The following is a 15767-nucleotide window of genomic DNA, read 5'->3' as shown; positions in this document are numbered from 1 at the left end:
AGAGTTGTGCTGCTTTCTTCCCAATGTAGAAGAGGAAGAGGAGGATGTTGAAGTGCTGGTCTTGGGTGGCAGCGGGGAAAAGCCAGGGTGAGAGAGGAGTGCTTTGAGGTCAGCACATAGGGTGCTGAGGTCAGAATCAGAGAGGAAGATCTAGGCTCTGGATAAGGAAGCTGTAGAGGGACTGTGGAAGTGGATTGCAGTAAGAGGCATGGGCAGTGAGGAAGGAAGGAGCCGCCCAAACAATTTCATGCTTCATGGGATGGATTGGGATGTGTTGGAGGTAGCACTGAGGTGCTGGGATGGCTTTGAGAGGGGCTGGACACCACATGGTGGAAATGGGAATGTGCTGATGGGCGAAGATGAGGACGTCAAAGCCACTGATGAAGGGGTCAGCCACAGGAAGAGTGCTGTTGTATGCAGGAATCAAAGGAGAGAAGGAGAAGTGTAGAAGATGGAAGACCTGGAGGCTGTAGTGGGATTCTAAGAGAACAACTTGTCAACAACCAAAACGCCTGATGCATATTGGGAGAAGGGAACAATGGAATGGTGAGGAAGTACAAACTGTCCAAGCATGGAATTGTGAAGGCTTGGAAAGCATCTTGTGAAGAGTTGAAGCAAGTTGGGGGCTATACTTCTTCTGCAGCTCAGCATTGGCTTTGTGCTTCACCTTTGAAGGTGAAAGTTCAGCAAGTGAACTTATGTTGAACTTATTGCAGGGCAAAGGATGGGATATAGTGCACCTGAGAAACCTTGGCGAGTGCCAGAAGTCTGCACTGCTCTGTTGTGGATGAAGAACAGGTGCACATGCCCTGCTCCTCTGCCTTGGATGATGCTTTCACTGCTGCTAGCTCCTGTAGAAGATCTTCCACAGAGGTCTTGAGTGCTTGATCATTGATGAACTTGGAGTGGTAGGGATGCTTCTTGAATGTGTTGGTGACTTCTATTGCAAGCATACTGGGGGGCTGGATCTTGATGTGCTCCCCATCAGGCGAGATGTACTCACCCAGGCAGATGCACTGCCATATCCTCTGCAGCTCTTGCTCATCCTCCAAGTGGCACTTGGCCAGCTTCACAGCATTTTCAGATGCATGGAATGTTTCCATCTGTTGTCACAACTCATGCCAGTGTGTTGTGATAAGACCCCAGAAACATTCTGGAGGACATAGAAACAATGTGGTATTGTGGTCAGTAAGCAGCAAAGGGAAATGAAGGCATACTTTTGGCTGGGGCCTTGTTGTAGAAGAGCTTGTAGTGGCGCAGGGCAGCCTTCATGTCGTCTGGTGTCATGCTCTGGAAGGCTTTAGAATTGAGGTTGTTGAGGGACACAAAATCCTGACCCTCTGGCATCATCTGGTTCAGCTGGTGGATAAGACTGCAAGGGTGTGAGAAAGGAGATTAAACATACAGTGTGTGTGTGTGTGTGTGTGTGTGTGTGTGTGTGTGGTGAAATGTACTCTATGATGCCAGGTGCAGCCAGGAGATCAGTGAATGTTGCTGCGTACTTCTGCAGCGTGGTTGCCTTTGGAGCAGTGTGCCCTTCCTGAGTTTTCTGGAAGCCCAAAAAAAAGAAGAGGGTGAGTATGGAATGAAAAAACAAAGGCAGATGACAAGAGGACTGAAGGAGGCATACCAAATACTCAGCAAGCATCATCCAATCTGTTGTTGTACATGATCCCCACTGTTTGCTGTAGAGTGGCTTCAGCCCTTGCTGGTAGTGATTGAAGGCTTTTTTGAAAGTGTTGACAGTGACCATGCCAGCAGAATTGATGTGGTTCTCAAAGCCAGATATGCAGTCCAGGATGATCCAACTCAGCTCCATGTTGTTGATGGTCATTGGAACTTTGTAGATGCTGTTCCAGTTCCAGTGCTCCAGAAGGTTCCACACAATGACGTGGTGATTGCAGTCCACAGCCTCTGGAAATTGAAACAATAAACAGGTATGCTGTGAGATTCACTTTCAAGTTCAATCAGTGAAGTGTAAGCTTGTACTGAACTCTTCCTCATTTGTTCTATCCATTTGCTTGTCCTCAAGAAGGAAGTGGACAATGAAGGGCTTGGTGGTGAGGAAACTGCTGTTGATGATGGAGAGCAGAAGGTGATGAACACCAGTGACAGTGACTGGGCGATGACACTCTGGAAGAGGGAGATGAGTGGACGCTTTTTAAAGTGTGACATGGGAAATAGAGGGTGCTGTACCAAAGACAGTGCAATTACAAACATCCACAGCACACTTTGAATGCTGAACCCAGAGCCAATGGAGTGTTGCTGGATCAATGTGGTCAAGTAGTGCTTTCTGCTCATGGATTGTGGCATCATCATGAGTGTCCCATAGTGATTCCATTACAATGGCTGGATTCTGCTGCAGTGAGTGGTAGTTGGGGAGTGATCTGATTTTCTTTTCTGTTGTAGAGAAAAAGAAGTGAGCAAATGGTCCTGAACGCCCAATGCACATCAGGAACCATCAACAAATAAAACTCCCAATGCACATCAGGAACCATTGACAAATAAAGTTCCCAATGCACATCAGGAACTGTCAACAAATAAAACTCCTGATGCACATCAGGAACTGTCAACATATAAAGTTCCCAATGCACATCAGGAACTTTATTTGTCAACTTGATGAACATGAAATGCTGAAATGATGTACATACCCAACTCACTGTCCAACAGACCAAGTAACTTCACAGCAAGGCAACATTGCTGCTCAGTGTCACCCTTCTCATATTCACAAACCATTGGCTCACTATGCAGCTGAGCAAGCAGCTATTCCTTGATAAGGTTGATTGTTATGTGCTGCTGTTTCTTCTGCTGCTCCTCCTCCTCTTCCACCTCAACCTGCTCCTCCTCTTCCTCCTCACTCTCAATCTTACACTTCCCCTTTGCACGCTGGAATTCCTCTTTCTCCTGGGAAGCCTCCTCCTCGCTCCTCTCCTCCTCCACCATCTCCCTCTGCCTATCCTCCCCCATTGCCTTACTCTCATTGCTCCTCTCCTCATCACTCCGCTCCTCTCCTCCTCACTCCTCCCCTCCTCACTCCTCCCCTCCTCACTCCTCCCCTCCTTGCTCATCCCCTCTCTAGTCTCTTCACCCTGTCTGCCTTTTTCCACATCCTTCTTGACCTGCTCCCCAGCTAGCTCCTTGAGGTGTTGCAGTGATTGGGGTTTTGTTGCACCAGCACTCTTGCCAAGAGAGTGCAAGAGGGCATTGATGGTATCCTTGGTGACAGCATGAGTGTTTGTGGAAGCAAGTGCTGCAAGGGAGTGAAGACTGGTGAGCTTTTCATTGGAAGACATGGTGCTAAAATTTGGAACTTGTGAAGTATGATGATTACTCATCTTAAGAGAGGATAGGATGTTGTTGAGTGGTGTGTGTATGACAAGAAGGAATGATAATAATAAACAACTCCAGATTTATGGAGACTACAAAAAATTGTGTGTTGACAAATACCAGTACTTAACCAAACATGATTGGAGTTTTATATGTTGACAGTTCCTGATGCACATTGGGAGTTTTATTTGTTGACAGTTCCTGATGCACATTGGGAGTTTTATTTGTTGACAGTTCCTGATGTGCATTGGGAGTTTTATTTGTTGACAGTTCCCATTGGGAGTTTTAATTGTCACCAACTATACCTCTTACATTCCTTGCAAACGTTACTAAAACACAGGAATTCCTTGTGTCTGTTATAGCCATTGCACTCCAAAGAAGCACAGGACCCTGGTTGCTCCTGAGAGACTTCAGGCCCTTCAACATTTGCATTGCTGCAATTCCCTTTGCCTCTCTCACTTCACCTCTGATAAACTGATGGCCATTTCTGCCCCCTATGCAGCATGAGAGAACTCAATTCTTGATCAACCCCAATTGAGTTCAGCTGCAATGAGTTGTCTCACAATGGCAGCTGAGATGAGCTGTTGTGGTGCAGCAGAGCCCCGGGGCGTCCATGAGAAGAGAGCGACAATCACCTGCACTTCCTTGGTACCCTTATGCTGCTTCAAGTTGCAACTCAATGGCTTGCCTGTCTGCCTGAGGATATTGATCAGCTTTTCTCGACCATGCAGACAAAATTCAACACTGCCACCATCCACACCCCTGGGTATGCACTGCCTCTTGCTGTTTGTGGACCTCCTTGATGTCTGTTCTTATTTGTCAACAGTTCCTGATGCGCATTGGGAGTTTTATTTGTTGACATTTCCTGATGCACATCAGGAACTTTACCTCTCCCACCATTGCTCACATCCCCACCCACCAACAGAAAACTACCAGCATTTCTGCAGCATGCCTACCAAACAACTGCCCCTTCTCCTGAACTTCATAAACTCACAACCATGTGGGATTGGAAGAGCTGGTAAGGCCCAACACTTCAACTTTGCCCCTGGGCTTTGGGTAGCTGTCCATGCTGACTTGGATGAGGTGACAGAGGACTTTTGGATTGTGAAGATCATCACAGTGCAGTGCAAGAGGCTCAACGTCCACTGGTGGAACTTCACCAATGGTCACTGGGCTGACCATGGCACTGAAGGCAGTGTGCCCATTGGCTCTGTTCTTGCTTGTGGCTTCTCATTCCACCCCAACTCTGGTGTCCCCACCACCACACTCAAAGAGATCTTCCAGCACCTGTAATACACTTCTTCTCTTCTTAACATGTACACCCCAGCACACACCTCCTACCTCTATGTACACCACTTTTTCCATTTCATGAAAAAGTGACACTGTCACTTTTTAATGAGCACTCCATTACAAGTCACTCCAGGGAGGACATCTTTCCAGGCTATGTCTTCTTCAAGTCCCACAGCATGTATGTGTTTTCCTGCCTCACCTCTTGCTCTACACAAGATTTTTAACATTCCCCTTCTCCTGCTGTGTTGTGTGGCAGGCTGACAGTGGAGTCCTACCAAATGCTGCTGCAGCAGAAGGATGATGCAGACATAACATGTGCCTGTGTGGACCCAACAGCCCCTCCCCATGTGATTGAGGCCTGCAGGAAGGAGCTCAAGGTCCTGGACGCCCAATGTGTGGAACGTGTGCATGCAGCTGTGGCAGCTGTCAAGGAGCCCAACAGACACACCCTGCACAGCATTGCAGAATGGGAGGACCTGGCAAAACAAACCAAGGCCATGCTGGCAGACTCCAAGGCCAACAGTGCATTCTACCAGGAGTCTGTCATAATCTTCAAGGAGACTGTGGCCATGCAAAAGCAAGTACTGGCTTGCCAGCTTGCAAGGCCTGTTTTTGTTTTAAACTGAAAAGATGAGAGTGGCCATGTCATGCTGACTAAAATGCAAAACAAAAGTACTTAATAAAATGACACAGACCCCCCCAGCAAGGTGGAAAGGACAGTGCAAACTCTCAGGATCTCACCTTTACTCAATGGGCTCACCCTGGGGCTACTGCTGGAGTGTTTCACCAAGGTGGGTGGTGGTGACCTGATGTGGCTTGGCTCTGCAGAGTGTAGTGGAGTGGAGTGGAGGGGGAGTGGAGTGGAGTGGAGTGGTAGGGAGGTGAGTAGCTCATATTGGCCAGTGAGAGACTGCCTCTGCCTCCACCTCTGCTGGAGATGCTGATGAAGAAGAAGGTGGATATGGTGACAGCCAAAGATATTTCTGTGCTCAATCTGTAGGCGTTATCTATTCAGTTGAAGCTTTTTGCATTGATAGGGATTTGGATTTTAAGTGTGTGTTTGTGTGGATGTTGTGTGTGCCATGTTCCATGTGCCTGACCTCAACAGGCAAGGTCAGTCATGGAAAACAAAGGCTGAGCTTTTGCTGTCCGGATCCTCCACACATGTCATTTTTTGTGTTTCTGTGGCTGACTGATGCTCTATCATGCATGCAGGTATCCTGCACCTCATCCACCTGCTCCATGATTGCATGCTGGACCCAGGCAGGAAGATCTGGTGGCCCTTGCCAGTGGGTCAGGAGCCATTATTGAAGTTCAAGTGCTCAATGTGAGGAAGGTACAATGTCATGTGCAGCATGTTCTCCACCATCCACACTAGCCTGCCCACCCCCTTCTCTTTTAAGGGTTTCCCCCCAATGCTGATCACATGTGGGCCACCTGTCACTGTGTGCACTGCACATGTGTGGTGGCTGTGTGGGGTGGTACACACCACAATTCAGGTGGCAGATGAGAGGATCAAAATCTATCTCTCCCAAGAGGCATGTGGCCAGCAGCAGTGGAGGTGGGCTTGGCTGCTGAGAAAGAAACAGAGATATCACTACCACAACCACCATCCACCACCGCCATCTGGCCCCACAGTGGGGGTTCACCATGAAAATCTCATGTAGGGAGGCCAAGGATGTGTTCCCCAACCCCAAAAGTACCCTTCCTGAGTCAGCCCTGCCCAGGCACACTGTGCAGGTCCCACAACACCACCATCATTCATTTCTGTGTCTATTAATTATGTTTTTTCAATAATCATATTTTGTCCATGGGGGTGGCATGTGTGCCCAATCACCATGATGAGGTCCACATGTGTGTGGTGAGTTTGCCACTGCTATTCACTCCACTCCCCCTCCCCTCCACTCCACCTCCACCTCCACTCCCCCTCCACTCCACTACCCCTCCACTCCACCTCCACTCCCCCTCCACTCCACTCCCCCTCCACTCCACTACCCCCTCCCCTCCACTCCACTCCACTCCACTCACCCTCCACTCCACCCCCTCTGCTCCACTCCCCTCCACCCCACTCCCAGCCCAGTGCCTCTTCCTCCGCCTGTCCTTCTACGTCATGCTACGCTTCCTCAACCGCGGCAAGCGGTGATCAACCGCTTCGCCACATCATGTCATGGCACACATACATTCATCCATTTCTTGTTCAATTAAAATACAACCTTAGAGGCGCATCTTCTTGAGCCTGTTGGCCAGCGGCTTGACGTTCTCCTTGTCCTCGACCACTTGCTCTTCCTCGTCATCGTCCTGGGTTGGCGCGCAGGAGGCGGATGCCGGCGCAAGAAGGACCTTGTTTCGCCGTCGGACCACGCGCCTGACCTTCGGCTGCTGCTGCGGCGTGAGCACCATGCAAGCAGTCGGCACCACGGCCTGGGGCGCTGGCTGCTCCTGCTTCTCGTCGGCCTGCGGGGGCGGCACAGCGGGCTTGGCGCGCCGCTTGGCAAGTCGCTTGGGTCGCTTCACTTCGAGCTCCAACACCGGTGGTGGCGACTGAGCCGCCGCCGCCGCTTCGTTCTCGTCCTCGCTCTGGCTGTGCAGCGATTGCTTGAGCTCCTCGAGTACCTCCACGGCGTCGCTGAAGCTGGGCCGAGCGGAGATGGTGAGCGAAAGGCACCGGCGCATCAGGTCGACCAGCGCCTTGGGCGGCCGCCCGAGGAGCTGGTCCTCGTGGAAGGGCATGGCGTCGGCGTCCGCGCTGTCGCTGTTGTTGTTGGCCTTGCGCTTCTTCTTGGACCCGTCGCGCACCGTCACCGTCACGCTCTCGATGATAGAGCTCACCTCGTTCGTGATCTTGCCGTAGTAGGGCTTCCTTCGCGAGAGCAGCTCGCTGATGATCACACCAAAGCTCCACACTGTGCGCGCGCAGAGAAGTGCTGACGTCAGCAACATAACAGGCCCTTAAAATAAGAATCTCGACAGTCTGCACTGGTGAGAGCGCACCATCGGACTTGAGCCACAGCTCGTCCTGGGCGAGGCGCATGCCGACGGCCATCTCGGGGCTGATGTAGCCCGTGGTGCCCATGGCCTGGGTCATTCCGCGCTCGACCTCCGCCGAGTGCGGGTTGTTGAGGTAGCGGCTCACGCCAAAGTCGGTGATCTTCAGACCCCGCAGCTTCGTCGTCTGGCCCTGGCCCTCGAGCCTCAGCCTGCCGTCGTTCCTGTCGGTCAGCCCGCGAAAAAGCAGAAAAGCGAAAAGCGAACACGAAACGCGAATGCGAAAAGCGAAACGCGAACACGACACGTGGGGAGTGGAGTGGTACAGCAGATTCTCGGGCTTCAGGTCGCGGTGCAGGATGGGGTGCGGTAGGGTGTGGAGATAGTCCATTCCGCGCGCGATGCCGAGGCACACGTCCAGCAGAAGAGGCAGCGGCAGCGGCGCGGCCTTGTCCCCGATGACCGCGGTGGAGTGGATGACGCTGTCCAGGGTGGTGTCCATGAGGTCCTGCAGGAAGTACATCGCCGAGTGGTCCTGGTAGATGCTGTGCGTCTTGATCACATTCTCGTGGTCCACGTCCCTGCGCCAAGGAAAGGAAGAGAAAGAAAAGAAAAGAAAGGAAGAGAAAGCAGAGTCAATAATTGGTGCACGCAAGGCCCAACCATCATGGTTGCGGAGGAGACGCACTTGAGGATCTGGGCCTCGGTGTAGAAGTAGAACGGATCACTATAGTTACGCGTGGCGACGACGATGATGGCGTGAGTAGGCGCGTGTTGCCGAACGATAAAACTACGTGAGACGAGAGCGACGTACGCGTATTTGTTCCACAGCTGGATCTGCTTCAACGCGTAGACCCGATCCGAAGAAGGCGACACGCGCACTGGGTGAAAGCGAATGTGAGCCCGCTCTCTATCGCTCTGATCGTTGGTGGGTTGGGTTAGGCCAGCGGTACCTCTGTACACCTTGGCGAACGCGCCGCGGCCCAGAAGCCCCAGCCGGGTGAAGAGCGGCGGCGGCAGGAAGTTGACGTGCCCGCGAGTGGACAGCTCGTCTTCGCTATCGCTGCCGCTCGATGACGATGACTTCTTCTTCGCTTTACCGCCGAGGCCCCGGTTCTTGTTGTTTTTGATGGGCGTGGTGGGCCTGGACGTCGGGCGGCCGGCGCCCAGGATGTCGTTGGCGCAGAGCCGCAGCGGAAACGAGGCGTCCTCGTCCTTGCGGAGGCGGGTGAGGGCCTTCTCCACCCGCTTGACCGACAGCAGGCGGGCCGCGCACTTGGGGTCCTGGCACAGGACCAGGAGCAGTATGAGCACCGCGTGGCGGTGGGGATCGTCCTTCGAGCCGCCGCCGGTGGCGTTGAGGCCCAGGAACAGCTTGGCCAGCTGCTCCACTCCTCCCTCCCTCCTGATCGTCCGCTGCGTGTTCTCTGTGTTGCCCACACCAACGATGTCAAAATAAATCAGGCGGTGCGCGTGCGGTCGTGTGTGCGTGTGCGGTGATACGTGTCGCGTGTGTTACCGTCTCCGCGGGCGAGGTGGGCCAGGGCTCGGGTGGCATGGAGCCTGACGCCGGGGTTGTCCGAGTCTGTGACGATCTCGAGCAGCAGGCTCAGCTTGGCCCGGTCGGTCATCTCCTCCTTCATCTCATCGGAGAAGAAGACGACCGTGTTGGAGTACACGTAGAGTACGTAGGCCAGGACCGTGGCCCGGGCGTCATCGCACTTGCAGCTGCGAATGAGCGACCACAGCTGCCGCACCTTCTCCTCGTCGGCGGCCAGGCCGCTCTGGCTCTTGGGGGCTTCAGACGCACGCGCACACACATACATACGCGAGTCAGTCTAGAGCTGGCCCCAGACGATTGAGTGTGAGCGAAAGAGGAAGAGCGAGGATGGGAAAAATGTAAGGTACAGTTCATGAGGCACGTGGCGAGAGCGGAGGCGGCGTTGAGCGATAGACTGGCTTTGCCCGCGTCCTCGTCCGCGTCGATCTCGTGCGACAGCAGGTCGAGCAGTACGGCGGACAGAGACTTCTTGCCCAGAGCGTCTTGCGCTTCCTCTTAAGAAAGCACCAGCCCAGCGTCAGTGTACATATACATATGCATACACCCATACACGGCACACGGCACATCACAGGCAGGGACTAACCTTCATCCTTCAGAGTCCACGTCAACGCTGCGCAGATGGTGGCGGCCAGGCTTCGCGCCTCCTCCTGTCTGGCCTTGTACTTGCGCTGATGCTGCTTCTTCCGCTGCGCCTGAGCGGCGCGAGACGACTGAACCAGCACGGCCCGGCAGCGCAACAGGAGCGACAGGAGCAAAGCGGGCAGGCCCGCCTTGTGTGCTTCCTGTCGGATTTGCTTTGCGTAGTCGGTGTAGTCGTCGTCCCCGATCTTGACGAAGGAGGTGAGCAACGAGACGGCTTCGTCAGCCCGCGCGGCCCACTCGAGTTCGTCGTCGTCGTCGCCATCGTCATCGTCGTCGCTGTTCGCGTTTGATTCGGTGGAAGCCGTCAGTGCGGAGAGCACGACGGCGAGAGGGCGCAGGCCGTAACGGACCACCTCCGCTGTCCGCCTCATGATCTCCCGCTCGTCTTTGATGATCTCCTGGCGCCACGACTTGATGAGGAAGCAGCCTCCAAGGCAGCTCCTGCCCAACACTCGTGGTCCTGACATAGGCACCAGCCCGCACACGTCGGTCGCCAAATAAGCCACAACACACAACATACACACGCACACGCACGAGTAGACTTACCGTGATCGCCCTTGGGCGTTCGGAGGTAGGCCTGAAGGTGAGGCACCCGGTCCGCCAAGCAGGCACCGCACACAAACTCCTCTTTCTTCTGATCCTCGGCTTCCTAAAGACTCGTGCAAGTGAGTCACAAAGCAGCTCTTGCTCGAGTTCGCGTGGCTGGGCCGTGAGCTCGTACCACGCAGTCAGCGTGAAAGTCGGTCCGGCAGTAGACGCAGGCGACGAGTTCGTCCTCGTCATCCCAGCAGTGGCGGGGCTTGACCCGGTGGCTTTCCGTGCACTTGTCCGTGCAATACTCAAGGGTGAAACTTCGGTCGGGCGCGTTGAGCCACGCCATATCGCTCTTTGAGTCCGTCCCCACCAGCGTGCACTCCTCCTGCTTCGCGCCATCGAACTTGGCCGTTCCGCACTCACAACTGCGCAGCGCCGAAAATAAATAAAATAAAATAATCACACCAAGAAGACGAATGTGAGGGCAACGCAAAGGCGATCGTGGCGAGTCACGGCGGCGTACATGGCGTTGCGCTTGGACCGGGCGATGGGCAGGATGTGCCGGGGCAGGCGGCCCTTCTTGGGATGCTCCTTGTGCATGTGGCACCGGCGCACGCACGGGCCGCACACGACGGGCAAGGCTCCGTCCGGGTCCCCGCCGCCAGCGAGGTCGGTGGTGTCGGTGCACCGGGTGCAGACGTAGAGCGGCTGCTCGGTGGCCAGCCCGTGGTGGGCCGTGCACTGCATCGCAGATGACGTGGCAGCGGAGGCCTTCGTGGTAAGGTCCTTCCACTGCTTCTTCTCTGCGTGAAGTGGTTAGTGTTCGTTCCTATTGTGTGGTTGGGCGCAAGGGAGCGGAGAGTACCTGTGAAGCGCTTGTGCGCTTTGACGGCGGCGCGCAGTGCGGCCTGCACCTGGGCGGGAGTGACGACACTACCGCCCTCCTGCATGGCCTCTTCATCTCCAGCAGCTGATTCGCTGGCAGCAAGGAAGCAGGAAGCCGCAAGCACAAAGTGGTGCAGTTCGCTTCCGCCAAGCCTGAGGGCCTCCCTACCCATCTTGGCCCATTCCTTGAATATTAAATCCGCAGTAAGATATCTCAAAATCATCAACTTAACGATGGGCAAGGCGTCTGTACCTGTGCGTCTTGCATCGTACCAGATGCAATGGATCTTTCTCGTCAAGATCGTTTGAATGGTAAATAGACTGTCGGGGTTGGCCAGCAAGCACACCAGTTGTGCCCGTTGCCAAGTTTTCGCGCCAAAATGAATTCCACTAAGTTATTCGAGAAATTAAGTTTCGCGCACATGGTGTGGCTGTGGTTGGGGGGTGGGTGCTTGATTCTTCCGGAGAACAACGTGCAACGCTGCTGAAGGACGGTGTGATGTGGACTCACCACCGCCGCACGGAGGTCATGAAGTACGCAACACGGCGTGCACGGCTGCTGTGACGCGTGCAGCATTCGCGTGGCCGAGAAGGAGAGCAAGAAGCGGGCTGGCGGCCGGCAGATACCAATTGAGGCCCCGGCGGAACTTGCGCCACTTCTTCCGGTCTGCTTGCAACGCGCCGTGTCCAATCGCAGCCGCCAGTACGCTTAGAGCCTGGCCCACACGCTCCCGCACCGCCGCGGGCGGTTGCGGTGTGCCCGCGCTCGGGAGATTGCTTGTGTCGCGCTGGAGCCGGTCGGCCAGGAGGGCCAGTACGGCCGAGGCGACCTTGGGATCGCCGCACTCGTCCAGCCCGCGCTCGGTGAACAGCTCCACCACGAGGCTGGCCAGGCTCTCGGTCGACACCCGGAGCGTAATCTCCTGCGACGTTTCGGTAATCGTGCGCAGAGGGCCGGCTTCGATCAGGTGGAAGAGTACGCGGTCGTCAATGTCGCTCACGCCACACGGAACCAAGAACAGGCAGCACCGCAGGGCCATATCGAAGGGCGAGCGGCGAGTTATGTTGGCGACCAGGGCACTCGAGAGAGTCCCCACATGGGGTCTCATCCTGGCAACTCCACAGGTGGCAATTAGCCGGTCTGTTGAGAGTTGAGAGATCAGGGAGTAACACTGGAGATGAGTGTTGTATGAGATCACTTTGAGGGTTTTTGAAGGAAAGGGATACCAAGACAGTGGCAGAATCGCACAGAAGTGGTTGGCGGGTGGGCTGGTAAGGCCGCTGATAGGGCCACCAAGGCGGAGATGATAGGGTCCATGAGTGAGGTCACGCAATCTGGGTAGTCCTCGCTGATGCACGTCAGCGCCCAGAGCGCCAGCTTTACGTGTTCCGCCCTCTGGCACGCACAGACACAGAAAAACAAGGTGAAAAAAACCGTAAATATAATGAACACAATGCAGTTTACCTTGATCATATGCGTTGCAGCGACCCAGACGATCCTGGTCGCTGTTTCTTTGCCGAACTTGGCTGTAGGCTGATGGAGTTTGTGCTTCCAGAAGGCAAGCATGCATTCATTCACCTGCTGTGGAAAGGTTGAGTCGTAGTGCGACTTGGTTCGGAGATGGAACCGGTGAGTACCTCTTCACAATTGTGGGATCTGGCAAGCAGCGAACCAAAATGGCGCTCGAAACAGCCCAGCTTGTAATCTCCATCCACACTGGCAGCAAATTGGCTAACTGCTCACCACCAGCAATCAATCAATTCATCAACAATGTGTCAAACTGAGCGAGCAAAAGTGGCGCGTACTGTCAGAGGCTTTCCTAAGGGACTGGAGCACCTGTTTGTTGGTGGTTGCATCTTGGGCGAGCATCGGCAGTCCATCGAGCAGTGTCTGCATGCAGCCTTGCACCACGTCGAGGTAGAGTCCATGGTTGGCCGAAGGGTTCGCTTCCGCCCACAAGGTAATAAGACGCAGTCCTCGTGCGATGACGCCAAGCACTGTGACGGAGGTGGCTTCCTCCTGCAGCACATGAAGTTGAGCGGAGTTACTCACGGAAAAGGAGGCGAAAGAACGAAGCCAGCAACGCACCAGTGGCTGGTCCCGTTGCAGAACCCTAAAGCATTCCTTGAGTACAGCTTCGGCACACCATGTCCAGTTGTTGTCTTCTAGAGCGAGGAGTGCCTTGCGCCGCACTCCCCGGTTCGGATCGTCAACGGCGAGTCGTACAAAGAGCTTTGATGCCTCGGTTACCACTTCACAGGGCTCACGCAGGAAGAAGCCCAACACCCAGCAGCCCATCTTCCGCACTTTGGCCTGTAGCATTGCGCCACCATGGTTGAGCATGGCAAAACACATAGATTGCCAGTGACAATTTGGCTGGTTCGTACCCTCGGATCGCTGATTGCTGGCATGATCAGGGAGAGCATGGCCTCGCGGTCCCCAAATTCGTGATCCCCACAGTGCGGAAGCAGACACCCGAGCACCAGCAGTCCGCCTTCCCTGCATGTGTGGTGAATCATCAAACGAGAATTGGCGGGATGTCCGATGGTCAGTGGTACCGTAGTTGCCAGCGATTGTCAGAATGGAGCATCGAGACAATTGCAGGTCGCATCAAATCGTATAGATCGTGCTCCAGCATCTCAGACAGGGCCATCAAGCAGGTCCGTGTCACTGTCCTCAGCGTCTTTTTGTGATGTTTAGGGTCGGCTGGGGTACACCAACGCACTTTGTGAGTACAGGCCGACGATGAAGCCGTGGTGGGAGTGATAATACTACCTTTCTTAAGGAGTGCGCTTTGCTTGGCCTCCAAGAGGCCGTGTACCTCCAGTGGCAGCGACAACAGCAAACTGCCGGGGAGAGACCCACCCAGGTCGACGCAGTGGAACCGAACCACGGTGTCGGCCGCGAGGTCCAATAAAGTCGGTACATCTGGCTCCTTTCTCACTAAGTTGGTGGCCAAACACAACGCTCTGCGCAGCACCGCTCGGAGTTACTCTTGCACCGAATTCAAATTCATGTGTGGAATGGGTGGAACCTGTGTATGAACGGTCGCACATCGGCCATCTCCAAGTCTATTGTAACGCGCCAGTGATAAAGCGTTTCGGTCGCGGCTATCACTACCCGCTCGTCCATTTGCTCCTGCTGGGTTGAGATTGAGTGTAAAATCGATCCGAGCGGGAGAAGGGGTTGTGGCCTTACCCCTGCAAGGGTGAGTGCGGTTTCGAAGACTTCCACCAACTCCTTGTGTGATCGCAGCTCGGTCATCAGAGACAGGGCAGCACAGCGCAGAGAAGGTGGAGCAGAGCCGTCTGTCGCCAACTCAAACAAGATCTACGTACGTGCGCTCAACTCAGAGTAGGTCACAATCACAACAAGTGAACTTGCGGGTACGCACCCTTTCATTGTCTCTCATAGCAGACGGCGTAAGCCGTAATGCAGCTTCCCGCACCGACAATGCTGCTCGACTGTCATCAATAAGCTCTCGTAGCTTGTCCGATAGTGTCTGTGTGGGTGGTGATGGTCATAATTCCAACGTAACACGCGGCAATGGCCAGCACGTATGCTAAGGTACCGGTGTGTGCCACAGTAGCATGGACTCTCGCGGCAGGAAGTTCGTTAGGACCACTGCACACAACATCCGCACATCGTAAGTACGGCAAATCCACATAACCGAGCTGCTGAAGATCAAAAGGAAGCTCTCTCGTACATGTCGCGATCACAGGGTCAGCGCTGTGCGTGAACATGCCAATAAGGGTCGAGACCACGAGCTCCTTTTGCTTTGAGTAGTCCCAGGCGTGTGGCAGACCTGCGCCTCGCCCGGTCAGTCCCGAGCGCTAAGCGAACCTCCGAGAAGGGGATAGTACGTCCGATGTGGCTCAGGCACATGAGCAGTACCGACGTCGCTGGCACGTTGGCTACTGCCGCACTGCTGGCTTGCTGCAGGCGGCTGCACAGCATTGTTAGGACCTGGGGCACCGCGTCCACGGGCAAGATGACAGCCCACTCGGGTGCGTAGGGGTTGCCCCACAGCAAGGCCGGGCCGAGGCGGCAGAACAGGGCCGCCTTGTCCTGTTCAAGACCACCTCCATCTTCTTCGCTCTGGCCCCTTGAAGCGTCGAGGAAGGAGAGGCAGGCGTGGGGGCCGTCGGACACGAACACCCACCAGAAGAGCACCTGCACGCCCTCGACCCACACCTCGTGGCTCCCGCTGGCCTCGCTGGCGGTCGAGACCAGCCACGAGGTGGTGCTCGTCCCAGCCCCTTCCCCACAGCCACCACCACCTGGCGTTTCGGTGCTAGTGGCCGCCGGCAGGGCCGACCGGAGGGCGGACAGGAACGAGAGCAGCAGCTTGTTCGTTGTCCCGCCTTCGTCTTCTTGGGCGAGCGACTGTGGAAGGGCTCGCCAATGGGCCACCAGTTTGGCCTCGACCTCGGCGGCGCTGACCCTCTCCATCTTCTTGGCCCAAAAAATAGAGAAAATTATGTGCCGGCTTTCTGCGCTTTTTCTTGATTTGCTCACGCAATAAATGTCGACGACAAAAAC

The 15767-nt window shown here is 54.9% G+C and overlaps 7 protein-coding genes across 7 annotated transcripts; 1 reads left to right on the top strand and 6 right to left on the bottom strand.

The window, feature by feature from the left end:
- Positions 1 to 683: 683 nt before the first annotated feature.
- On the bottom strand, positions 684 to 1103 carry ACA1_360480 (uncharacterized protein; the record flags this gene model as incomplete). Its single annotated transcript, XM_004352457.1, has 2 exons — positions 684 to 695; positions 741 to 1103. The coding sequence occupies 2 exons, from the start codon at positions 1101 to 1103 to the stop codon at positions 684 to 686; spliced, it is 375 nt and encodes a 124-aa protein (XP_004352509.1).
- An 82-nt stretch (positions 1104 to 1185) lies between these two features.
- Positions 1186 to 1819, bottom strand: ACA1_360470 (uncharacterized protein; the record flags this gene model as incomplete). Its single annotated transcript, XM_004352456.1, has 2 exons — positions 1186 to 1372; positions 1680 to 1819. 2 exons carry the CDS (start codon positions 1817 to 1819, stop codon positions 1186 to 1188), a joined length of 327 nt encoding a protein of 108 aa, XP_004352508.1.
- A 2570-nt stretch (positions 1820 to 4389) lies between these two features.
- ACA1_360460 (uncharacterized protein) lies at positions 4390 to 4620 on the top strand (the record flags this gene model as incomplete). Its single annotated transcript, XM_004352455.1, has 1 exon — positions 4390 to 4620. A coding segment is annotated over one exon (231 nt), but the record flags the coding sequence as incomplete, so codon positions are not given.
- Positions 4621 to 6831: 2211 nt separating this feature from the next.
- Positions 6832 to 9245, bottom strand: ACA1_360450 (protein kinase domain containing protein; the record flags this gene model as incomplete). The annotated part of the gene is made up of 7 exons (XM_004352454.1): positions 6832 to 7520; positions 7609 to 7826; positions 7929 to 8183; positions 8291 to 8329; positions 8417 to 8483; positions 8556 to 9029; positions 9122 to 9245. 7 exons carry the CDS (start codon positions 9243 to 9245, stop codon positions 6832 to 6834), a joined length of 1866 nt encoding a protein of 621 aa, XP_004352506.1.
- Positions 9246 to 9440: 195 nt separating this feature from the next.
- ACA1_360440 (uncharacterized protein) lies at positions 9441 to 11397 on the bottom strand (the record flags this gene model as incomplete). Its single annotated transcript, XM_004352453.1, has 6 exons — positions 9441 to 9631; positions 9747 to 10265; positions 10352 to 10454; positions 10527 to 10764; positions 10863 to 11142; positions 11205 to 11397. The coding sequence occupies 6 exons, from the start codon at positions 11395 to 11397 to the stop codon at positions 9441 to 9443; spliced, it is 1524 nt and encodes a 507-aa protein (XP_004352505.1).
- A 354-nt stretch (positions 11398 to 11751) lies between these two features.
- Positions 11752 to 14489, bottom strand: ACA1_360430 (uncharacterized protein; the record flags this gene model as incomplete). The annotated part of the gene is made up of 10 exons (XM_004352452.1): positions 11752 to 12365; positions 12452 to 12620; positions 12690 to 12803; positions 12863 to 12960; positions 13031 to 13244; positions 13314 to 13538; positions 13613 to 13724; positions 13784 to 14194; positions 14260 to 14363; positions 14424 to 14489. The coding sequence occupies 10 exons, from the start codon at positions 14487 to 14489 to the stop codon at positions 11752 to 11754; spliced, it is 2127 nt and encodes a 708-aa protein (XP_004352504.1).
- A 451-nt stretch (positions 14490 to 14940) lies between these two features.
- Positions 14941 to 15677, bottom strand: ACA1_360420 (uncharacterized protein; the record flags this gene model as incomplete). The annotated part of the gene is made up of 2 exons (XM_004352451.1): positions 14941 to 14954; positions 15089 to 15677. The coding sequence occupies 2 exons, from the start codon at positions 15675 to 15677 to the stop codon at positions 14941 to 14943; spliced, it is 603 nt and encodes a 200-aa protein (XP_004352503.1).
- Between the last annotated feature and the right edge of the window lie 90 nt (positions 15678 to 15767).

This window comes from Acanthamoeba castellanii (assembly GCF_000313135.1).
Source record: "Acanthamoeba castellanii str. Neff unplaced genomic scaffold scf7180000084622, whole genome shotgun sequence".
NCBI lineage: Eukaryota > Discosea > Longamoebia > Acanthamoebidae > Acanthamoeba > Acanthamoeba castellanii.
This window is presented reverse-complemented; position numbering and strand designations above follow the sequence as displayed.